Consider the following 26,371-nt stretch of genomic DNA (forward strand, 5'->3'; position numbering starts at 1 on the left):
TTCTTCACCAGGCAGCACCTTGTAGTTTCAAGATGCTTAGATAGAATACAGATTGAATGTGAATCACCCTTCTTTAAGTAGTATATTAATATGTATTAATGGTGAATCAGATTATTTGCAGATTTACCTAATCCTGAGAGTTCAGGCTTAGAAATTGTTGTAGTTGTTATTTTCAATCTTATAATAATTTGTTTAATAAAGAAATTGCTTTGTTTCTACATTAATTAGCATTACAACAACCTGGTATAAAACAATCTTTTCCAAGAATGACAAATCCAATACTTTTTTCTTCTTGCACTCTTTTGTATTATTCTTGAATTACTTATATATGGTATCATACTATCTTAATCATTTTAGCTTTTTTTTTGCTAAGTGCTAACTAGTGGCTTAGTATATATCTCCTTTTATCTTGTAGGTTATAATTTTAATAAATTCTACATATGCTGTAAAAGGAGTTCTGTGCAATGATTTGTTGTCATTTGTCCTGTCCAGCTGAACCTTGTCAGCCTCTCCTGAGATGAAACTATTCTAATTATTTTGTTTCATGGCTTGCCTTAGGGACAGATAACAATCTCCTAGGCACAGAGAAGGTTCCCAAGTAGGGTAAACTAGGGTTACTTCCTTGAGAGCAGAAGTTTAGGACTTTCTTAGGAAAATTCGAAACTAATTTTGTCAGAGAAAACATGGCTGAATAATTATTGCAATAGCTCCCCAAGAATGTAACATGCAGATCTCAAACTGATAATAAGGGGTAGCATGTCAGCAAGCACAGCATGTGGCTCAGCTTTGTTGGTACCTTTGCAAAACAGCTATTCTGTCTTCATGACTTCCACCTTTTGCCTAGGAAATTGACATGGCACATAATTGTTGACTTTACAAGTTTTATTGATGACTTTTGTAATGAAAGATATTCTTGTGAAAATATGTCTGGGAAGTAGCCTTTCAATTGAAGGATGTACTTAGTTCACAGTGTGTATGAAATTGCAATCAGCGTAACTCTTCAATTGCAATCAACATCAACAAAGCCTGCAAGTTTCCCAGAGGCTGAAGCTTTGAAATCTGAGGTATGGTTCTTCTCAGATGGTGTATTCCCTGCATTCAAAGGCAGGTTTGGGGCAGGACACCAGAGTGTCTTTGGCTTTTGCAGGGTTCTCTACTGTTTCTCAATCTGTGGAAGATCCACATTCCTCTGTGTCTTAGGGTTCCTGTAGGATTACAGATGGACATGATGCTTTGAGGAATGAGAACACAATATGGACTGGATGCTCTCTATGAAGAAGTAAAAGTGTGAGAACTGTGCAGCAGCTCCCCTCAGTTCCTGTGGGGGAAGATTTAGCAGAAACAGACTTCTGGGATATTTATAGGATCTATAGAAACATAGCTCTTTTTTTTGTTTGTTTGTTTGTTTGTTTGTTTTAATTTAGAAATTTATTCTGTTTAATCCACAAGCTTTATATAGCTTTAGTTAAAAAATAAAATAAAATAAAACAAGTGAAACCAAGACACTGTCCAGGCCCTTCCAGTCCGCCAAATACACAGCTCTTCAGTTGTGGGTACCAATTGGAAGAGTAAGGAAAACAGGAATGAGAGCCACCGAAAACAAATTTATGTAACTGAAGGGTCTTTCCTGGGGCTAGTAAATCGCCTTTACAAAAGAGGATGAAAAGGGGGAACAAAACAACTTGAAGGAGAAAACCCAGAGTTCCAAGTCAGCCTAGGAACTGTCCCTGGGGCAGCCCCGCAGCCCAGCAGGCTGCCCACACTCAGCTCTAGAGTTGGGATCCTGCCATCCTGCCACACAGCCGACTCCACAGGCAAGAGTGAACGAACACCCACTCAAACCTCTGTGGTACTTCATCAGTGGTCTCACTTCTGGGCGAGCTTACAAACTTATACAAGGTTGGAAGCATAATTTACATGGGTGCTAAGATTCAAGAGAAAAGGGACGGGAATAAAAAAGAAAAAAAAAAAAAAAAAAAAAAAAAACCAACCTCTTGGGAGAGGCAAGGGCATTTAAAGGAACCACAAGAATGCCAACAATATTCAAACCCCCTTTTTAAAAAAAGAGATTTTTTTTTGGCTTAAAATATTTCACTCTAAATGTCAATGGAAGAATGTCACTAATACACTGCGGACACCTTTGTAATGTAAATCCATGCCCCCCCTTTTTAAAACATGGTGAACTTCAACCTAGCAATTATTACAACAAATGTTACAGTCTAAAGCTCAAACACATTGAATTGAGTACAAACCAAATAAAATTTACAAGGTAACCAACACGCCCGCCTAGGACTGTGGGGACACTTGAGCCTTCCACATGGATCGCAGCGCCTTCTCCCTCAGGTGCCTCTCTAAGTCATCAAGGTTGTCATCTTCAGCCTCACTCCCAGTCTCCTTCCTGGGCTCTGGTGCTGCTGCAGGCTCTTCCTGTGCTGATGTGGTGGCGGCAGCAGAAACAGCTGCAGGGGCTGCAGGGGCTGGGGCTACGGCCACAACCTTCTCCTTCTTATGTTTTTTGTGCTTCTTGTGTTTCTTATCCTTCTTGTGTTTCTTGTCCTTCTTCTTCTTCTTTTTCTTTCCACCTCCTTCTTGATCAGAATTCCTGGCAGGGGACGGGCTTGGGGTTGGGCTTTTAGCATTCTTGGCTGGTACTGCAGGTGACCAGTTTGTGGAGGGTGACTGAGACTGCACAGGAGAGGGAGGCGCTGGAGGCTTTTTAGCTGCTGGCTGAGGAGATCCAGAGACAGATCTGGAAGATGAAACCCTTCTTACAGACTGAGGGCTTGGTGATGCAGCCTTTTTCATCTTTTTGGGCTCCGGAGTCGTGGAGACTCTCCTGATAGGCCTGGTACTCGGAGATGGGGACTGCCTTCCATGGGGGGACTCTGAAGCTCCTCTTCCAGCAGGGGGAGGGCTAGAGGTCTGAGGAGCCCGAGGCCGTGGTGAGGGCGAATGCCTTTTGTTTGGTTGTGGTGACCGGGCCTCCCGGGTGGAGCGGCCTGGGGAAGACCCTTTCCTATGCTTTGAAGATAAGGAGGGTGAGCATCTCTTGGTGACTGGGGGGCTTCTTTGTTTAGGAGGTGGAGAGTGAGAGACCCGGCGCTTTGGTGGTGGAGATGGGATGCCCTTCCCTTGGGCGGGGGCGGGGGCGGGGGCGGGGGCGGGGGCGGGGGCGAGGCGGTTCTCCTCTTTGGAGGTGGGGAAGGAGAGTATCTCCTCTGGATGGGGGGAGAGTATCTTCTTGGAGACGGTGGTGAGCGGCGGCGTGGGGGAGAAGGGGTCCTTCGTTGAGGCGGTGGGGTGGGAGATCTGCACCGCAGAGGAGGAGGTGGGGGAGGAGGAGGAGGGGCTGGAGAAGGAGATCGTAGCCTTCTGGCAGGAGGTGGGGAGGGACTTCTCCTCCTTCTACTTTTAGTGACTGGCGACTGCCATCGCTTTCCCATCTGCATCTGAGGGGAAGTCTTTTTTTGGCGCTTTCGAGGTGATGGAGAGGCACTCCGAGAAGGGGAATGTCTCCGCCGCCTGCCTACCTCACCATTCTTCACATGGGATCTCTTGGGCCGCTCATCTTCTGAGGTGGAAGAGGAGCCAGAGTCAGATGAAGAGAAACATAGCTCTTATTTCTATACTCTGACATGTACAGCAGTTTCTTTTGCATGTAAGTTGTTCTCATACAGTAAATCAAGATATAGACTCAGAGCACTTCATACCCTTCTTGTAATGCCATGTGATTTGTTTAAGTATTTTACTATCTTCATAATGTCTCACTTCACTGCAGTGGTTTTTCTATATACTCCAACTGAACAGCATTTATACTTTTCTCTAACTCTTGGGTAAGGGTAAACATAACAGGTACCTCTCAACAGTTATTGTTGTGGAAATCTCCAGGGTCTTTGTAGATGTTATCTTGAATCAATGAATCTCCCTGTCTGTGTATTAATCTGTCTATCTACCTGCCTATCAATCATCTATTGACCTTCTTACTTAAAAAACTGTCTGTCCAATCTAACTTCTATCTATCTATCTATCTATCTATCTATCACCTATTTTTCTGTTTCTCAATTTTTCTGTCTGTCATTCTGTCTGTATCTTTCTCAATAATTACATACTTGTATACCATTTTGTTATTTCTATCTCTTGGCCTCTTCGTACTCAGGCTGACCTCATCTTCCCAATTGGTCTCCCTTGTATTCTCATGCCTTTTCTTTCAGAGAGCCACAGATTATTATGATCCTGGCTACAATGCAAGTCTAGTCATTTTCCTTTAGAAAGTCATTGCTTTAAATAAACTTGCCCTGTCATATATTGAAAAGAGTTTCTTTGCCTCTGTTCTTCCTTTCCTTCTATATGTATCCCTGTCTCCCCCTTTTTCATTCGGCCCCCCTCTATCCTCTCCATGAAGCCCTCTCTTTCTCTTCACTATCATCGACTTTAAACAAAAGTTCTCTTCAACACTAAAAGATTTCTGTTGAAATGTTCATCATTTATAGGTAACAAGTGTCAACTATTCAGATGTTCAATTAATGCTTTCTTAATTGAATGAGCAACAGATCCTCCAAAAATAATGAACATGGGGGACAAACACTTAAAAAAATTGAAACATAAGTCATGAAATGTGAGGACCCATAATGGGACAAGCTAATAACTAACAGGTGTTCATCCTGAAAAGGCCTGCCTTATATTATTAAATGATTTGCTACTGGTGTACCGTTATTCAGCAGGGCTGTAACGGACTCATTTTAGGAAACATTCCTGCTATTAATATGCTTTTCCTATTACTATTAAACATATATAACAATCATTAAGCAATATCATACCACTTTGGAGCAGATCTCTACAGATCTACAAAGATGTACTGTCTTGTAGTGTTGCTATATAGACAAATTGATGACTTCTTAAGTCCTAATGATGATTCTATAAGAATTTCTAAAATTATATCAATGGTTATTAAGTTTTTTTTTAATTGTGGGATTGCTACTAGATCCTTTTCTGACAGTCAAAACTGCAATGAGAACTCTGCCAGTCTCCCAAGTGTCATCAGTTAATTGCTCTTAGATAGGAACTGGACTTTCTCCTACTCAGACCACATTCCAAGAGGTTGTAAAACAATTAACCAAAGGTCATAAGAAGGGAACTAAGGACTTATTATAGGTGCTAGGACAGAAGATAAAATATTGACTGGGTTTATCTATACAGAACTTCACTAATAACTTAGTTATAGTTTTAAACCTTCAGTAAACCTGTGGAGCTAGACAGGTGATGGATGTTTAGCCAGATAATTACTCCTAATGGATATGCATGTAAACATTCTCTGTTGTAAACCTCTATTTCAATTTATGATTTGATTTTTTTTTTTGTGTGGACTTGTCATGAACTTTGTAACATGTGATCAGGTATTCTGGAAAATGTATAAGTACTGAGGAAAAAAAATCAGAGGCAGATAGAATAAAGATATAGAATAGATTTTTTTCCCTTTCCCCACTTAAGACCTTTCTGCTTTTCCCTTTAGATAGCTTTCATAGTAAACTGTTAACAACTTAGTAATAAACAGTATAATGACATTTCTAAGTGTCTTTTCTTCCTGTGACTTCCAACTAGCAGGGTGAAAGTTAGAGCCCAGCAGTTCTTGCTGAGATAGAACAAAAGCCACATTGCCTAATATTCCCCTGTTAGGCTACAGATGTTAATTACCTAGGCCAGCAGTCTTTTACCATCAAAAGGATCAAGAAAATTTTAGGACTTTTTAGAAGTTATCTTCAGCATTTCAGCAAAGGTCAGAGAGCCAGAAAACCCTGAGACCCTCAGACGTTAAAGCCATTACCAGAGTCCTATTCTGTGCCCCCACCATTACCCTCTCTGGCCAGGAGGCTCCCGAAAATTTTACTGAAAAAATGAGAATTATAGCCAATATAGAGTCATTCGCTTAACAGTAAGAACCTCAGAGAGTAGATGGAGACAAGGTTTCAATTGAGGCTTTTGAGTTTTTCTGCAAAATAGTGAGGAAACAACTGATATATTTTATTTCATATGTTACAGGAATACAGTGAATTTAACAACTTTGAGGGGGCAATTATAAACTATTGATGATCATATGCACACACTTTCATAACAAAAATGGGATATACAAAGATATATAATATATAAGGAAAATATTTCAGAAAGTACAATGAGACAAAGGTTTTCATACAATAAAGTATCATTAGCATTTCACTTCTATTAGCTGATCATCAAGAAACATCAGGGACTGGATCCTTCTGGTTTGCATCTGCTTCCAGAGCTGATCTTGTGACACAGCTCTCTGTACTCAAATCCCACCAGGAGAGAGCTGGCCTCCCAGGAGTGCTGACACACTTGAGAGCACAGGTAAGGCCACCACTTCTGCTCAGAAAACTGGCCCAAGATGCACACTCCCAGAGACCTCAGGCACAGGAACTAAGAAACAGAATGGACCAGGAAAGAAATTCCTCCTGTCACATAATAGTCAAAACACCAAATACACAAAACAAAGAAAGAATATTAAAAGCAGTAAATGAAAAAGATCAAGTAAGATATAAAGGCAGACCTATCAGAATTACATCAGACCTCTCAATAGAGACTATGAAAGCTAGAAGATCCTAGGCAGATGTCATACAGACCCTAAGAGAACACAAATGCCAGCCCAGGCTACTATACCCAGTAAACATCTTAATTGCCATAGATGGAGAAACCAAGATATTCCATGGCAAAAACAAATTTACACAATATCTTTTCACAAATCCAGCCCTACAAAGGATAATAGAGGGAAAACTCCAACACAAGGGACAAAACTACACCCTAGAAAAAGCAAGAAAGTAATCTTTCAACAAACCCAAAAGAAGATAGCCACACAAATGTGATTCTACCTCTAACAACAAAAATAACAGGAAGCAACAATCACTATTCATTAATATCTCTTAACATCAATGGACTCAATTCCTCAATGAAAAGACATAGAGTAACAAACTGGATACATAAACTGGTTCCAGCATTTTGTTGAATATAGGAAACACAACTCAATGAAAAAGATAGACACTACTTCAGTGTAAAAGGCTCAAAAATAATTTTCCAAGCAAATAGTCCCAGGAAACAAGCTAGAATAACCATTTTAATATGGAATAAAATTGACTTTCAACCAAATGTTATCAAAAATGACAAGGCTGGACACTTCATACTCATTAAAGGAAAAATCTACCAAGATGAACACTTAATTCAGAACTTCTATGCTCCAAATACAAGAGCAACCACATTCTATTCATAAAAGAAACTTTACTAAAGCTCAACGCACAGATTCAACCTTACACAGTAATAGTGGGAGACTTCAACACCCCACTCTCAGCAGTGGATGAATAACGGAAACAGAAATTAAATGGAGACACAGTGAAACTAACAGAAGTTATGAACCAAATGGATGCAACAAATATCATTTCATCCTAAAACAAAGTAATATATTTCCTTCTCAGCACCTCAAGCTACATTCTCCAAAGTTGCCCATATTATGGGTCACATCAATGGCCTCAAAAGATACGAGAAGATTGGAACAATCATATACATCGTATCTGATCACTAGGAACTAATGCTGGTCTTCAATAAGAACAAAAACAACAGAAAGGCCACATACACACAGAAGCTGAACAACAATCTACTCAATGATAACTTGGTCAAGGAAGAAATAAAGAAATTAAAGAGTTTTCATTTAAAGAATTTAATGGAAATGAAGGTATAACATACTCAAACTTATGGGACACAATGAACACAGTGCTATGAGGAAAGCTCATACCTCTGAGTGCCTCCAAAAAGAGAGAGAATACACTAGGAGCTTGACAGGACACCTGAAAGCTCTAGAACAAAAAGAAGCAAATACACCCAAGAGGAGTAGATGGCAGGAAATAATACAACTCAAGGCTGAAATCAACCAAGTAGAAACAAAAAGAACTATACAGAGAATCAACAAGACCTGGAGCTGGTTCTTTAAGAAAATCAACAATATAGATAAACACTGAGTCAGACTAACCAGAGGGCACACAAGCAGTTTCCAAATTAACAAAATCAGAAATGATAAGAGAGATATAACAACAAAAATGAGGAAATTTTAAAAATAATCAGACCCTACTAAAGAAGACTATACTCAACAAAACTGAAAAAATCTTGATGAAATGGACAATATTCTATAAAGATACCAAATACCAAAGTTAAATCAAGATCAAATAAACCATTTAAACAGTTCCATAACTCAGAAAGAAATAGTAGCAGTCATTAAAAGTCTCCCACTCCCTTGTTAGGCAACAGTGGAAGTGGAGAGCCATGGTCCTCAAAAGACTGGATCCACAGTGTTGGGGAATACAAGAGCAGGGAGGCGGGATTGGGAGAATGGTGGGGGCATACCCTCATAAAAATTGGAAGATGAGGTATGGGAAAAGGGGTTTGGGGGGAGACAGAAAGAGGAGATAACAGTGAAAGGTAAATACGTAAAATATCCACAAAAAAAAAAAAAAAAAAAAAAAAAAAAAAAAAAAAAAAAAAAAAACAGATAATGGGTCTGGCAAAAAAAAAAAAAAAAAAAGATTCAATATTCTCAAGAGACACGCAAATCCTAATTTCCCTCAACAATTAATTGACAAAAGAGGAGTAATTTTACAAAAAAAGAAGAAGCTCTCATTAATTGATATTTTTTGTAGATTGATTAATTGTTGGCTGTTTTATAATAGTCCTTTGATAAAAGAAATTTTTAATAAAGAATTATATTTCTTTAAATAGTGTCTTCATGACTCTCTGAGGGTGGAAGGAGCATGCCTTGTTTACTCTTAACTTTCTAAAAGGGAAAGCTCACAGCAAATCTGCCGCTGATTGCCCCTGGCATTGCTGAGACCAATAAAAACTATGCCACATTGGGAGGCAGAGGCAGGCAGATTTCTGAGTTCGAGGCCAGCCTGGTCTACAGAGTGAGTTCCAGGATAGCCAGGACTACACAGAGAAACCCTGTCTCGAAAAACCAAAAAAAAAAAAAAAAAAAAAAAACTATGCCACAACTATGTGGAAGGACCCTTTTACCCTTAAATGGAATGGCCAGGACCCAGTTCCTATATGGGGCCGAGGATTGATATGCCTGTTTGATACCACAGAAGGCACAGCTAAATGGCCGTCAAAAAGATTAGTGAATTAAATAGATACCCCCACAAAACCAGGCCCAATTATAAATAAGATGAATAACAATTGATATCCAGAGAAGAGAAATTTCCCTAAGAATTCCCTTCTTTTTTCCTTCCCAGGTAAAAATTAATCACCTGTGATGTCTGCTGTTAGGAGTTCTGATCCTGATGCTGACCTCCAGTCTTATACTACTCAGACCTCCAATGGGCCTTTGGCAAGGACATCAAACAGCTACAGACTGACATCACCAATCTGAAGAAATCCCTCGTTTTGCTGTTTGATTCGATCCCCCAAAATTGCAAAGGACTTTTTTGGACTTGATTTTCTCTTTTACAATAGAAAAGACTGTGTACAGCTCTAGACTGTGTACAGCACTTAAAGATGAATGCTGCTTTTACTTAGATAAAACAGGGATGATTAAAGAGACAATGAAAAAGGCCAGAGAAGGTCTTGAGAAAAGACAGAGAGAGAAAGAGAAAAATGAGAGCTTGTATAAGAATTGGTCTTCAACCTCTCCATGATTGTTAACCCTATTTCATTCCATCTTGGGACCATTAATTAGGTTATTTTTGCTTATTTTCTTTGGTCCCTGGGCCTTAAATAGGCTGACTAACTTTGTGAAACAACAGATAGATAATCTGATAGCAAAATCTATTCAGATACATTATCATAAGTTAGCTATGGAGGACCACAAGACTCTAAATGAGGTTGTTACTCTATCCAGGGTACTCCCAAGTCCCATCTACACCCTACCTAAAAGAGGGGACTTCCGCCCCTAGATCAAGCAGAGAGGGGCCACCCAGAACCCCCTCTGTCTGGTGATCTGAATTCTTGCTTAGGCTGCGAGGCTAAGCACTGCAAGGGAATATAAATAAAAGTTAAAAACATGTTTCTTGGTTCCCTGAGGGACAAGCCTACTGCATAGGGGTTGATGTCAAAAGTTTCCTCTCTCCAGGAAAAAGACATCAGGATGGGTATGGCCCTCATGCCTCACTGGACAACTACAGGAGGACTGGAGCCATTACAAGGTCCTCTTTAATTACTGGAGGTCAGGCCTCTATCCCTGCTTTGGCAAAATTAGAATCGCCACACCCCTTCTATACTTGGAGAAGGGAGGAGATGTCAGGGGCAGCCCTGCTTATACACTGAAGGCCTAAAATCAGCCATAAGCCTAAAATCAGCAATAGGCCTGACATACATGCCTGCTAACACCAAGTTTTGGGTCTCTATGGAAAAACACTGAAACAGATATCTATAAACTATTGTAAACAGGCAACTTTTGTGGAAGTTTACCAGCCTGAGTAGTCATAGACCCTTGTAAATAGGCAGCCCTGGGGGATAGTACCAACTTAGATAAGGACAAGTGAATTATTGACAGAGTCATAGTGACCTGTCCCCTGAACCTTTACACAGCTGATACCCTGATCTGAAAGATATCTGTACTCCTCCTGAACACCTATGCTCCTGTGTCATCCCCCTCCCCACATCCTGCATTTTTGTGTTTATAAACCCTGTGTTAAAAAGTAAAAATTATGATTTGATAATAATAAAAAAAGAAAGAAAGAAAAAAAGAAATAACACACAGTGTCCCCTTGGCTCTGCTGACTTGGCTTCTGACAATCCATTTTCTTGTTCTCAGAAATACTTTGAATTAGAAAATGTTATTGTGGTTTTTGCTAGTATGCTGGGTAAAATAATTTTTATTGATTTCATTTTAAACTTCAAAGTTCATAGTGAGTTAAAATGTCCTTCAACATAATTATAGGTCATGTTTATTTTCATATTGTAAAATGCTAGTTAATCTATTGAACATTTTAAAAAACTGAATTCCCTTTTGAGAATTTCATATATGAGCACTGTATTTACATAATTTTTCCCTTTCTCTCCTTCCTCCCACTCTTCTCAACTCCCCATACTTTTTTTATACATTTTATTATTTAATTATTGTTCATATATGTATGTATATATGTATACATGTATAAGTATATATGTATATACAAATACTGATAAATAAAGTGTTCTGAGTAAAAAAAAAAAAAAAGAAAGAAAAAAAAGAAAAGAAAAGTCTCCCAATCAAAAAATGCTCAGGACCAGATAGGTTTAGTGCAGAATTCTATCAGACCTTCAAAGAAGACCTAATACCAATACTCTTGAAACTATTCCACACAATAGAAACAGAAGGAACACTACTAAATTCTTTCTATGAAGCCAAATATGCTGATAGTATAACCATACAAAGACCCAAGACAGAAAGAGAACTTCAGACCAATTTTCTTTTTGGATATAGATGCAAAAAAACTCACTAAAATTCTTGGAAAGTGAATCCAATAACGTATCAAAACAATTATTCATCATAATCACATAGGATTTGTTTCAAGGAAGCAGGGATGCTTCAATATATGGAAATCCATCAATGTAATCCACTACATAAACAAACTCATAATTTCATTAGATGTTGAAAAAAATTTGATAAAATTAAACATCCCTTCATGTTAAAAGTCATGAAAAGACCAGGGATTCAAGGCCCATACATAAACATAGTAAAAGCAATATACAGAAAAGCAGTAGCCAACATCAAACAAAATGGAGAGCAACTTAAAGCAACCCCAGTAAAATCAAGGACTAGACAAGGCTACCCACTCTCTCCCTACCTATTCAATATTGTACTTGAAATTCTAGCTAAAGCAATTAGACAACAAAAGGAGGTCAAATGGATACAAATTTCAAAGAAAAAAGTAAAAATATCACTATTTGCAGATGATATGACAGTATACTAAAGTGACTCCAAAAATTTCACCAAAGAACTTCTACAGCTGATGAACAACTCTAGCAAAGTGGCTGGATATAATATTAAGTCAAACAAATTAGTAACCTTTCTGTACTCTATGGATAACAAGCTGAGAAAGAAATTAGGGAAACAGTATCCTTTACAATAGTCACAAACAATATAAAATATTTTGGTGTGACTCTAACCAAATAAGTGAAAGATCCCTACAACAAGAACTCCAAGTCCTTGAAGAAAGAAATCAGAGAAGACTTCAGAAATTGAAAAGATCTCCAATGCTCATGGATTGGCAGGTTTAATATAGTAAAAATGGTCATCTTGTGAAAAGCAACGTACAGATTCAACACAACCCCCATCAAAATTCCAACTCAATTGTTCATAAAGATAGAAGGAGCAGTTCTCAAATTCATGTGGAATAACAAAAAACCCAGGATAAGAAAAACTGTTCTCAACAATAAAAGAATATCTGGGGGAATCACCATCCCTGACCTCAAGCTGTACTACAGAGCAATAGCGTTAAAAACTGCATGGTATTGGTACAAAGACAGGCAGGAAAATCAATAGAATAGAATTGAAGACCCAGAAATGAACTCATACAGCTATTGTCACTTGATATTTGACAAAGAAGCTAAAACCATCTAGTGGGGAAAAAAACCCAGTATTTTCACCAAATTGTGCTGTTTTAACTGGTGGTCAAAATGTTGAAGAATGCAAATTGATCCATTCTTATCTCCTAGTACAAAGATCAGGTCCAAGTGGATCAAGGACTTTCACATAAAACCAAATACTCTGAATCTAGTAGAAGGGAAAGAGAGGAAAAGCCTCAAGCACATGAGCACAGGGGAAAAATTCCTGAACAGAGAGCACCAATGGCTTATGCTCTGGGAAATCATAAAATTGCAGTTTCTGTAAGGGAAAGGACACTGTCAAAAGGACAAAACAGTAATCAACAGATTGGGAAAATTCTTCACTAATCTTACATCCGATAGATAAAAGACTAATATCCAATATATACAAAGAATTCAGGAAGTTAAACTCCAGAGAACCAAATAACCCTATTAAAAATGGGGAACAGAGGTAAACAGTATTCTCAACTGAGGAAATTCAAATGGTTGAGAAGCACCTAAAGAAATGTTCAACATCCTTAGTGATCAGGGAAATGCAAATCAAAACAACCCTGAGGTTCCACCTCACACCAGTCAGAATAGCTAAGTTCAAAACTCAGGTAACAACAGAAGCTGGCAAGGTTGTGGAGAAAGGAACATTCCTCCATTACTGGTGGGATTGCAAGCTGTTATGACAACTCTGGAAATCAGTCTGTCTCTTCCTCGAAAATTGGACATAGTACTAACTTAGGGCCCTGCTATACCATTTCTGGGCATGTACCCAGAAGATGCTCCAACATGTAATAAGGGCACATGCTCCACTATGTTCATAGCAACTATATTTATAGTAGCAGAAGCTGGAGACAATCTAGATGTCCTTCAACAGAGAAATGGATGCAGAAAAATGTGGTACATTTACATAATGGAACACTACTCAGCTATTAAAAACAATGAATTCATGAAATTCTCAGGTAAATGGATGGAACTAGAGATTATTATCCTGAGTGAGGTAACTCAGTCACAAAACAATACACATGGTATGTACTCATTGATAAGTGAATATTAGGCAAAAAGTGTGGAATACCCCACGATTCAACTCAAAGAGCACATGAAGCTGGAGAAGAAGGAAGAACAAAGAGTAGATGCTTCAGTCCTACTTAGAAGGAGGAACAAAATATTCAAGAGATGTGGAGGGTGGTAGGAACTTGGGAGGAATGGGAGAGGAATAGGGGGAAGCCAGGGGGTAGAATCAGGTATTGGAAGAGATGGATGAAATTTACAGATGATCAAGAAATTGAACAGATATGTGTAGCAATAGGGGATGAGGAACTGGGGGTAGCAACCAGAAAGTCCCAGGTGCCACCCACCCACCTCAAAAATTTTAACCCCGAATTGCTCCTGTCTAAAGAAAATACAGGGACAAAGAGTGGAGCAGAGACTGAAGAAGACTGCTCGACCTGGGGATTCATCTCACATGCAGACACAAAACCCAGACATTATTGTGGATGCCAAGAAGTGCTTCCTGACAGGAGCCTGATACAGCTGTCTCCTGAAAAGTGCTGTCACATCCTTAGCAATACAGATGTGGGTGTACACAGCCAAACATTGGCCTGAGCTGGAGGACCTCAACGGGTAAGTTATGTCAAGGACTGTAGGAGCTGAAAGGGTTTGCAGCCTAATAGGAAGAACAACAATATGAACCAACCAGATCCCCGAAATCTCCCAGGGACTAAACCACCAACCATACACAGTGGGTACCCATGGCTCCAGCTGCATATGTATCAGAAGATTTTCTTATCTGCCATCACTGAGAGAAGAGCCCTTTTGGTCCAGTGGAGACTTGATGACCCAGGATAGGGGAAATCTAGACTGCTGAGGCAGGTGTGGGTTGGTGGATAGGGAAGCATCGTCATAGAGGCAGGAGAAGGGAAGAGGGGATAGGAAGCTAGTGGAGGGGAAACTGTGAAGGGGGATAACATTTAGAATGTAAATAAATAAAATAACTAATGAAAAAAAATGAAAAAAAGAAGTGAGCAATGCTCACTGTTACACAATCAATGCACATTTTCACTGGAAGTCATAATCCAAACCCAAAATAATTTATTACTTGATGCAATCTAAGGTTTATTGATAAAGAAAAGTGGAGTGTTTCTGGAATTTTCTTCATATTTGCATATATTATTAAAGGAGATGTGGTAAGAATCCCAGATTCTCTGCAAATTAATGATTTACTTGTTTTACATTGAAAGGAACTGTCATCCTTCTAGTAACATCCTCTAAAAGTGTCCTCAGTGAATTTTCCTCAGATCCTGAGGTTATCATGTGAGAATGCAGAAATGTCTTCCAAGTGACAAAAATCAAAGAGACACAGATACAGGTGTTAGATATCAGCAGAAAGAGAGTTCAGGGAAGAGGCAGAGAAGGTAGCACCTACTATTAATCCATCCTAAAGCTGCTGTGTTATAGTCCTGATGGGGATGGTGCTCTGTATATTGAAGAAGCTGTCTTATGGCTAGGTGTTTGTTCTCACACATCACTAAAATCCAGGCACTTGGAAAATCAATTTATTTAGACTCATGTTGAAACATTATAGAACCTCCATAGTTAGTTTCTGAAAGACCCAAAGGGTTCCCTGACTTAGGACAAAGTATGGAAGACTGAACAGATCATACTAGTCCAGATGTTGAGTAAGGTTTGATATTATAATAAACATATAGATTTGTGATCAGTTATATTTAATATCTGGGTTATAAGTCTGCACAAACATTTCTGCATCATAGCTTCTTTAGAGACTGGGACCTATCTGCAGACAACAAGGCTGTTGCATGAATCAGGATAATTCTTCCAGTTACTGCTCAAGAACAAAATGTGAAAATAGCAGTGTTTTCTGTTATAGTACTCTGTTCTATCATCATTAGTTTATCCTTTATGCTGAGAAAATATGGGAAGAAGTAGCAAATGGTAGAAAAGAGCAAAATATGGGGCATCCCATACTGAACAAAAGATGTACCCATTTAGTCTCTAAGTGTGAAAGTACCTCTATCTTCACATGGAATCTGATGTGACACAGATTGCTTGGAACAAGGAGTTATATGTGCATGTTCTGTGTATTTCCTCACTTTGAACTGTAGTTAGCAAAGTTAAAGCTGTAAAATCTATGTTTTACTTCAGTGAAACTGGTTATATTAAATTGTCTTTTTAATTTCAAGAAATGTATACTGCAAAAACTTCACAAGGGGAATACTTAGTATTTTTTAAACCAATCAGAATTATTTAAGTTCAAGATCTGATAGTTTCTTCTATGTTGTATATTCCCCAACAGCATGATATTCTCCTATGTCACCCCAGTATGTCTTTTAAATATATTATTCAAAATAGAGACTACATGCATTAGAAACATCATGTATAATTTTAGATACTTGAAAAGAAATTCATTGTCTGGAGACATACAATTGGTTAGACCTCAGGCATGTGGGGACACTGGTCTTGTGTTCAGTGCAGAGATGAGTAAGCCTTGTAACTGTGCCCAGCAATAACTGGTTCCTAATAATTTGCATGCTTTCACTGGATACCCTTGGGGACTTCTTCATATACCAGTCACACTCTGTGCCATTGTCATTGCTGTCAAAAGTCAGCATGGACATGAGGGCTCCTGCTCAGTTTCTTGAGTTCTTGTTGCTCTGGTTTCAGGTAAAATGAGCTAAAATGGGAATTTCACTGCAATTAGTGTTGACTGTTATTTGGGGACTGTCCTCTTTTATCATGCTTACTTATGTGGATATTCATTATGTCTCCCCTCACTGGAATGTGACATTTCAGTCTGGAAACCCCATATAGCCATTGTCTAGGCCAAGAAACTGAACACAATCAGGACTTCAGAAGCCTTGCAGGAACTCCCTGCCACCACTGTGCCTTCAGATGTTACCACTGTCTAACATTGAAAGCTATAAATTAATTTTGTCTATTTTTAAGATGATTTATTTATTTTATGTATGTGAGTACACAGTCACTGACTCCAGACATACCAGAGGAAGGCATTGGATCCCATTACAAATGGTTATCAGTCACCATGTGGTTGCTGGGAATTTAACTCAGGACCTCTGAAAGAACTCAGCGCTCTTAACCACAAAGCCATCTCCCAAGACCTAATTTTGTCTATATTTGATCTTTTTGTAGTATATCAATTCTGCAGAAGCACTCACTCACTTTTAATTTTTACCCAGTACCAGTTGAAACAACCTTAGTTTCTAATTTCCCGAACAATGAAGGCATGCAGTTAAGACAGTTGCTAACTTGGCATTATTTTCAACACTAAAATAAAAGCAGTGATACCCAAATCTATTCTACATTTATTCAACAATTATCTTCGAGGTTTGAAAACTTCTCTCATCCTCCCACCATCACCTGACTCCCGAGCCAGAAATTAACTGCATCAGGTGAGACAAAACAATTCTTACCTGACTAAGAGAAGACACATGACTTGCATGACCAAGATTCTGTCCAGATGGATGGAGCAGTAGCAGTAACTGTCCTTAAAGGTAATGAGGGTCAAGAGGGTTGCTGTCTGCTCCTCTAACTTTATTTTTCCACAGGGCTGTGGTAACTTGAAAGCAGGGCTTTGTTTAGTTCTTATCAAAGAAACCTAAAAACTATCACCAACCCCCTCTTTTTGCATAGGTTCTAGTCAGTACCAACATAGAGCAAGACAATGTGTTTGCTCACCAGATCTAATAGAAAATTACTTAAAATATAATCTTAGATCATTCTGAGTTAATAGGATAAAATTTTCAACTCAATACATGTTCTTTATTTTTTTGTGTCACTTCTGAAATAAACACAATATTGATAACTATTTTTAATTTTTAGTTTTTATTTTATGTGTTAGAGTATTTTGACTGCATGTATGTGTGTGCACCATGTGTGTGTAGTGCCCAAGAAGGTCAGAAGGGTGCATCAAATTTCCTGCAAACTGGAGTTTTAGACATTTGTAAACTGACATACCAGTGCTGGGAAAAGAACATGGGATCTTTTACCAGAACAACAAGTGCTCTAAACTACTGAGCAAGAAAAGTATGAATAACATATGCTTTCAGTGTGCATAGAGATGGAAATCATCACTAGTACTGCTTTTTTATTTGTGCGTGTGTGCGTGTGTACGTGTGTGCATGTGTGCATGTGTGCATGTGTGCATGTGTGCATGTTTGTATTTATGTACCTATTGGAGTGTGTATACACATGTGCATGTGGTCGGTCTGGCCAAACCAGTGAGCTCCAGGCCCAGTGAGAGAGTCTGCATCAAATAAGGTGGAAAACATTAGAGGAAAAACTTCATGTTAACTTCTGCTCTCCATACCCTGAAATTTTCCCTCATTTCCCTTAAACTGCATTCCTGAGGCATGGGAGACTTGAGGGAAAGGAAAGTGAAATCTAATCCACTGAAAGCAACAGGAAAAGTTACAACTAACCATGAAGGCAAGAGCTCCAAGAAACATGTAAGGCTTATGTCAAATTTTAGTTGTTTTCCACAGTAAGGACAGATGAACTTAAAAGTGTTACACCTTTATTCTTTTCTGGGGAAAAGTGAACAAATTATCTTTCTGTGGTAAAACTGACATTTGAACAGGGATTCTTTTACTTTGCTTCTCAGATATGAACTGTTGTTATCAAGTTTCCTTAGATGCATTTAGGACATGATCAAGTTTCTGTGTACACAAATAGAAACACTCAAGAAGGTGATTTTTAGTAGCAGATATTAAGGAGCAGACATTTACATAGGACAAAGACAATATCAATGGCTGCTTTCCCAAAAAGAAAACAAACAAGCAAACGAAAAAAACACCACAATACATTTCAGTTTACTGTGGAGGCCAGTCTGAGAGGAACAACAAAGCTTTAGAACTCATGGAATGTGGCCCAACAGTTAGCATGACCATGATGCTTGTCCTTCAGAGAGGCAGAGCCCTGAAAACTAATTGTCCTGAGCACTTCATGCTGCTTTGGAGCAGAGCTTTGCTTATGGTACTCTCAGTCTTCACATCCTTTCTAATCTAAGTGTTGTGTGAAAACTCAGAGGGGACTTCCAGCCCCTCACTCGGCAGCATTTTCTGCACTCACAATAATAGTGCTTGATCTTTCTCCAGCATTGCTGCTAGAGCAGGTTAATGGTTCAGTCTTCATCCTTGGGAGGAACTTCAAAATGTAGACTGTCAGCAATGACCACCACCCTTAAAAAATTTGAAAAAAATAAATTGTTAGTGAGGTTACATTAAGATGATTTTGTATAGTGACATTGAAGTAGAAAATTTTAGGGAACAATTTGAAGAAAACATACTCTTAATAGTTGAGCTGGTCTTATTGATATAAAAGTGAGACGAATATTGATACTCTCATGGGCATTGTGCCTGTATAACACATTTAGGAATACAAGGCTTAGAGCCAGTTTTTCTTTAACTTTTAAAACTGATTTAGGATGGTTAGCCTATGAGTTAAGGGACTATAGCAAATTCATGGCTGTGAGTTTATTGTTAGGGTGTTTTTCATATTTTATTTAGAAATAGCTGAAAGGAGTTAACAGACAACAGTCCAGGTTACCTTACATGGATAGTTGGTTTTCAAAACATCAGAAGTCCATAGACTTGATGTTACAAATATTTCTATATTAATGTTCATTTTGATTAGAGACCTGTCTGCTCCTGACAGCTTCCTGTCATGGATTCTAAGAAGAAATTGAGGATCCTTGGTGTTACTCCAGTTGTGTGGTGACAGCCACTAGGCAAGAATTGCCTCTTTCCATCTACAGACAAATTACTATCCAGAAAAGAACACACTTGCAGAATGGTCGACTGACTATATCTGCCTAGACAGAGTAATCAGCCTTTAACAATTTTGCATCACTAAGGTCTGTCAGATGATTCTGGGCCAGAAGGCTGAAGATTTGATGCTCCAACGTTCAGTAGTATAGGGGCTTTCCAGGTGTTCAGCGGTCTCTATAAATTGGCTAAGTTTTAGAAGCTATGCTTAGTGCTTCCCATAATTTCAGTTAACTTAGCCATTCTGGATTTCTGACAGGGTTGAAGACCTATAGTCTCATAGCCAATCCTGGCTATTTACTTTGAGAGAAAAGATCTGAGTGGATGGTTTTCAGCTGACATTCATTCTAAAGGCAAGAAAAAAGCCAGGTTCAAAACTAGGTGTTTTAGTTAGGAGAGATGACAGAGATTCTGGTTAGTCAAAAAATGATGGACCGGGTATTAGGACTATCTTGTACCTCACTGATATAATTAGGAATAATTATGCTCTAATTGTATTTAGAGAGAAACGTTTTATTTTAACAGGAAGCGTGATATGTAGGAGGAGCTAAGGGAGAAGGGGTACTGAGAGGAAGAGATGGAGTAAGGAGAGGAGAAGATGAAGGAGAGGAGAAGCTAGGTGATGAGAGAGAGAAAGAGAGAGAAAGGGTGGGCATGGAGGCAGATGTTCACGTGTCTCCACCAGTCAAAGAGAGTTTATATATCTAGATTGGGTATTGGGTTACACTTCTGATTGAGCATTACCAAACTTATAAAGCCTTTGATTAACATCTGAAAAAAAATTGTATAAAAGCAGAAAGGAAAAGGGGGCATGGGATAGGGGTGTTCTAGGGAGGGGAAATGGGGAAAGGGGGTGGGATCTGAAATGTAAATAAAATATAAAATAAAATAAAAATAAAATAAATAAAAAATTAAAAAATTAAAAAAAATAGTTGAGCTGGGATTTTTTGAGGTTAGGAAACAACCACAGTAGTGTAACTAGCATTGGCTGACATGATTCTAATGGAGACTAGACTGACGATTTAGGGATTTAGGTGATGATTAATTTCTTTTACCCATTTTTGCAGTCTGCTTTCTGATATGATTCAATAAAAACTTGTTAAGGAGTAAATGTGCTCCCTGAGGATTTAAAGTAGGAATGACTGATTGCTTTTTATATAAAGGTTTAAATTTGTGGTTCTTTAAAGATTTTTATAAAATTACCATTTAAGATAAATACTAAAATAATTGATTTTTTTCTAACTGCAAATTGCTGCCTGTGAGTAAGAAAAACTGACTGAGAAAATTACCTTGTTTGCACACACTTTGTTAATCTATAATGTGGTGTTTAGTTATTACTGTATGTGAGTTCTTTGGAATAATTGTGACTTTTTTTTTAACCTGGGATAGATAATGTTTTTTCATGTAATGTTATTCGGGGGGACATACTGTTTTCCTATAATCATTCATTAGAAGAAAGATAGAATGTCATCACATTGTAATTTTTATAGTGCTTGAAAAAATTTTCTGGGATATATAAACTATGGGGAAAAATAAAGTTTTTGCATCCAGCTTGTTGGAATTTACTCCATCCACCAAATGTGTAAACATGTATATATTTAATATATGCAAAATGGTTAGAGCCATCTCTACATCCATTTTTACTGAGTGGGTTACTACACACAGTCAGTGTGTGAATGTGTGTGTATGTGTATATGTACATATGTACGTATGTATGTATGTACGTATGTATGTATGTATATGTATAAAGTGGTTGGAGGTTGCTTGGTGGACCTTGACTTGCTTCTTCCTCTCTCTCTCTGTCTCTCTCTGTCTCTCTCTGTCTCTTTCTCTCTCTGTGTGCATGTGTGTGTATGTTCTGTGTGTGTGTGTTTGTGTGGTTTTCTCTCCCTTTTCCACTTTTCTCCAGTTGCTAGCTACCATCAACAATGGCCCTCAGTCACTTAACTTGGTCCTTAGCATGTCTCTGGTGGTGGCTGAGAGCACAGAGAGGCCTTCTGTGGGAGGCTTAGGCTGTGGCTCAGTAGTCAAAGATGCCCTCCGTACTCTCCACAGTGATTTTCAATGAAAGAGATAGTCTATGGTTCTAAACTGTTTATTGACTGTTTATCGTGGTAAATGGGTATATACCATATCAACTTCTTGGGGTGGACCTGAGATCCACCCTAAGGAATGTCTGGGAAGGGAAGCTGATTGGCTAAATCCTCAGGGCTTCTAGGAACCTCATTAGCATGGAGGTATGGAAAACTCTTTTCTGGGCCTATGTGACCACAGGTCACATTTCCTTATTTGGGAAGTGTGGTATGGGTTTCAGGTCAGGAATTCAGCAGGGAGCAGGAAGGGTCCACTTGTCTCACCTCAAGCCTTTCATCCCTCCATCTAAAATCAACTCTTCATACACATTGACCCTAACAGGACCGTGCTCTATTAAGCTCCAGAGGACTTCAAAATCACCCACCTTGTCCCCAATCCCAGAACACGCGACTCTATTCCTACAGCAGAGCTCAACCTCACTGATCTAGACATGGGTTTCTTGCCCTCCCCCTGCTGCTTGTTTCTATCCAGGCCAGGCCTTACATCTAGAGGTTCAAGAGTCAAGAGATCCCCACAGATAACAAACAGTCTTTCCCAACGGGGTCGGAAAACTGCTCCATAGCCAGATGCCAAGAACCAATACAAATTCCTACCATCCCTGTATCTGTTATCTCATCTAAATATTATATTCTGTATACTTGTTTTCTCTTTGACCAGATATAAGAATATTGTAGAAACTGGCCAGACAATTATGGGGGCTGCCCATATTGGTCTTGTCAGATACATATGCTAGAGCACAGACCAACCACTTCTAACAACACCACAAGACACTCTTTTCTACATACAAGACCCAAGGGATTCCAGCTGTGGTGCTTCAGAACTGACAAGGGCCAGATGTCCTGACAGCTAAAGAAGATGGTCTTTGCCAATTCTTAGAAGAAAAATGCCATTTTTAAGGAATGTAAGACCTCCAGTTCTGAGATTTTTTTTAAATCCCATATAAAAACAGATACTCTCTTCTGTAACACCCTTTCTAGTCATCCTCCTGGTGTTATTATTTCTACACAAACCATTAATCAGTTCCTGTTAGAGGATTACAAGCCACTGTCCACAGAGGAACACATATCAACCGAGTGGACCCGATGGTGAAAGCCACCTACTCCCCATAACTCCCCTTTCACCATCAGCTTCCCCTCCTCCCTTTTTTCCTCTTTATAATAAGAAAAAGGGAGGTATGTTGATAACAGGCTCTGAACCCAGTGACATTACCTCCAGGTGACCCCCACATCTTTGCCAAGGCAACCACCATACACTCCCAGAATCTACCTGGCTGCCTCACCTTTACCTGGGAGATACTATGTCACCACCCATATAAAATAGGCAGGACCCCTGACCTTGCTCTCTTCTTCTTCCAAAGGTGAGGACCTTTGCCCTATCTCCTGAATAAACCTCCCCCCCTTGGAACCATGTGGTCTGGAGTGGTCTGTTCTGAGCTGTGGTCATATGTCTGACAACATCTAACACTGTCCAAACAGAATTTTTGTCCCTTTAATTGTTAAAGTATCATACCAATAATTTTAATGTTGATCATGTAGGACTTTTGGGTCTTTTCAGGTTTAAATTTAACATTAAAAGAATCACACTGTCCCAGGACACATGGGGGGGGAGGACACTTGCTGGATTAACATTCAGAAGAGGAAGGGAGAGGCTGATTAACATACCTCAGGCCACAGGGAAGAGAACCCACCTGTGGGTGGGGAAGGCCCAGAGACACATTCCAGGATGGGAGGTGGTCAGGAAGAAAGTAATGTGTGAATCTGAGTCATCTATAGACCGGACCTGAGAAGGTGAGACTTTAGGGTCCTTTGTGGTTGACCTTGTGTACTCTGTATAAAAACCACTCCCAGTTTTTGTTTGGGGCTCTCTTGCCAGGTTGCAAGAGAGTCCTGGTGCATCAGAATCATTAAATGTCATGTTGTTGCAGCAAATCCTCTGTCCGTATGTGATTCTGGGAGAGTGTGTCCCCTGGTTTGGATCTTAGAATCCAACACTCCAACTGTCATACTTTCCTGTTGTGTGTTTAAGACCAAGTAGGTGGCCAAAATTATTGCTTGTTTTTGTGTATTGCTTAAATCAGGTAAGCATGTAGTTTTCATAGTCACTTGGGCTTGTGAGGAATCTCTGATTCCTGAAGCCCGTCTATATCCATGCCCATTTCTGTGAGATAAGTCAAAAGCCTTGAATGACCTGACTGTTGAATCACTGAAGAATTTTTCTTCTATGTTGCCCTCCTCTTTGTAGAGTGGACTCTTGTTAGAATTCATTAAATGGTGTCCCAATATCATCCCTCAACAAGAGAACAGGTGACTTCCCACAGTTGCAGAACAGTTTTAGAGATGACCCACAGTCCCTGCAGACTTCACTGACTTTTAAGAGCAAGGGAGAAAATATTCTGTCTTTTAGTCTCTCTGACTGCATTAGAAGCTTCAAGTGTGATTGTTAAACATACAGAAGATAATTTACAGTAGTCTAGTTCTTTCAAATATTGTTTAATGTTTAAATAGTCAGACACTTCTAAATAAATGTTGATTCTCATACATTTTAGGTAGTTTTCATAATTGCTTGTCTTAGACCTTAGAAACTTTAATCCCATACACATTAACTCTAAATCTCATCCTTAACATTTATTAAATAATTTACTCAGAACTTCATAACTTGCAAATGGTTTCTAATATATTTATTTTTATTCTGAATGCATTCATCTATTCTAATCTTGATATAAATTCTATTTTACTAAAACATTTTCCATATTTACATCCTCCTAATTTATTTATCTTATGCTATCATGAGACATAGTACCATTAACAAGTGAATTTATTATCTACTGTAAAAATTTTCTCATTAGGGGGAGGGGAGACTAAGCAATGATATCTCCTCTTCATATGATACCCATGACAAAGTTCAAAATTTACTAAAGTTCTCCCTTGGGTACCAGTGAATTCATTGGGCTTTCTTATGAATAGTTGATAAAGAGTTCCTGATGTGAGTGTGAGTGACCCTGAAGCAGTCACACTGAGAAGTCCTTACTTGATGTGCATGATGATATTCTTTAATCTCACCAACTTTTTCTTAAATTGGTTAGAATGACCAGCTCATTTTCTCTTTTCATTGAGGAGTAGTGACGTTTAATAAGTACTGATGTGATCACTTTATAGCAGTAGAGCCAGGTGTGTAGATAGCAGTCATTTAACTTAGAAGATGGAAGGGAACCCTTTTATATTACTATATATTTTTATCTAGATATGGCTACAATAAGATCCAGAAAATACCATTACCTCATTTTTGTCATAAAAATAACACTAAAAATTTTTAAATGTTTATACTTATATAAACATTTATTTACACATAAAATTCATTTAAATACACAGATGGAATTTATTAATATCTAATGAGAGAAAAATTGTACAATAGGGAAAACATGTTTCCAGAAAGGTCAATCATCTCTTAAAATTATTTTATACTTTTAATCAACAGGGATCACATTGTAGAACCAAAATTGTGATCATGATAAGGGAGATTACACTTTTTACCAAATTATAAATTATGTATGTTTTGTCTTTAAAAACAGTTAAACACTTTAAATTAAAAAACTTATGTCAATTGTTCTAAAAGAAGATTTGAGACAATTAGCCATTATTAGATCTTGTAGCATGATTCAGGATCTACTTGTTATTCCCACTTGTTTGGTAGACATAAATATCATTGAAATATATAAATTGCAAGTGTACCTCAAACAATGAGGCATGAAGAGAAGAAGAGTTGACTTGTACTCCTAGTTACTCCTTTTACAAATACAATTATTAAATTATTATATGACCAGAACCATGAAAATCAATTGCTAGGATACATGCAGCAGAAAGTATTTTGTTATTAACACACCATTAACATCCATGCTACACCACAATGAGATGTCCCAGTAACCAACACAAAACACAACTCAAACTTCAAAGAAGTTAAAACATAGTTTACCCTGTATCCAAGTATGAATGACTTTGTGGTAACACAGAATTAGGTTACTCCTCATTCTACATTCCTACCCATTTATAAGCTTATGAACTTTTTATAGCATCAGAATACAGAAAGTCATAGAGTGAGTCACTTTTCAGTGCATTGCTAGAAATATCAATAGGAACATTAAGTCATAGTGGTGAAATTACTGCTGTAGGCCTCATGTGATGACAACATTCAAAGCAGTAGTCAGACAGAGACATGGGAAGGATAAATGGTTGTTAAAGGTTATAAAATTTTCCCAAGAAAACTGTAATTAATTCCTGTATTTGTGATTCCTTCTTCTCCATAAACACTGAGAAATTTATAAGTTAATCAGCCTAGCAAAAGGCTCAATAGAAGTCATGATTCTTTTCAGGACGATTTCTACATAGAGTACTAACTGCTACAGTCTAATGAATTGTATGAGTACATAGTACATAGCTCTTGGTATGATTCTCCTTACAATGAATACTTAAAGGATGAATCTCCTCTTAATAAGGATGCATATTTCATTCCTAGCAACCACATTAAGTGGCTCATAACTCTCTCCCCTTCTTGATTCCTCTGAAACCTGCCTATACATACTTCACATAAATTCACCCAGGCACAAACACAATTCACATTAAAAAAATCAGTTAATAAATATATAAATATTTTTAGAATTTACTCTAGATGGTGCAACATCTTATAACAAACTGAGTACATCTGTGCTATAGTTTTGTTTTTGTTAGAGCCACAAATAGTTTGTAAAATGAAACGTGATCTGTGGGTCCTTGGGGTGCGATTTGAATGCATGCATGTATGGCTTCCTATAGGTTCTTTGCTTAGGCATACATTTATCTGATAGGTGACTCATGCCTATGGAATGCTAGAAAAGACAGAGCCTGATTTAGAATAAAATAAAAATTTCTTCTTCTGTATGC

The 26,371-nt window shown here is 38.3% G+C and overlaps 1 protein-coding gene across 1 annotated transcript; it reads right to left on the reverse strand.

Annotated features, from left to right (window-relative positions):
- Positions 1-2,240: 2,240 nt before the first annotated feature.
- Positions 2,241-16,199, reverse strand: LOC117714966 (uncharacterized). The gene is given in 4 exon segments (XM_076940945.1): positions 2,241-3,122; positions 3,125-3,616; positions 15,593-15,680; positions 16,128-16,199. Coding segments are annotated over 4 exon segments (1,488 nt in total). The 3' UTR covers positions 2,241-2,286.
- Positions 16,200-26,371: the final 10,172 nt, after the last annotated feature.

The sequence above is a fragment of the Arvicanthis niloticus genome, chromosome 9 (assembly GCF_011762505.2).
Source record: "Arvicanthis niloticus isolate mArvNil1 chromosome 9, mArvNil1.pat.X, whole genome shotgun sequence".
Classification (NCBI taxonomy): domain Eukaryota; kingdom Metazoa; phylum Chordata; class Mammalia; order Rodentia; family Muridae; genus Arvicanthis; species Arvicanthis niloticus.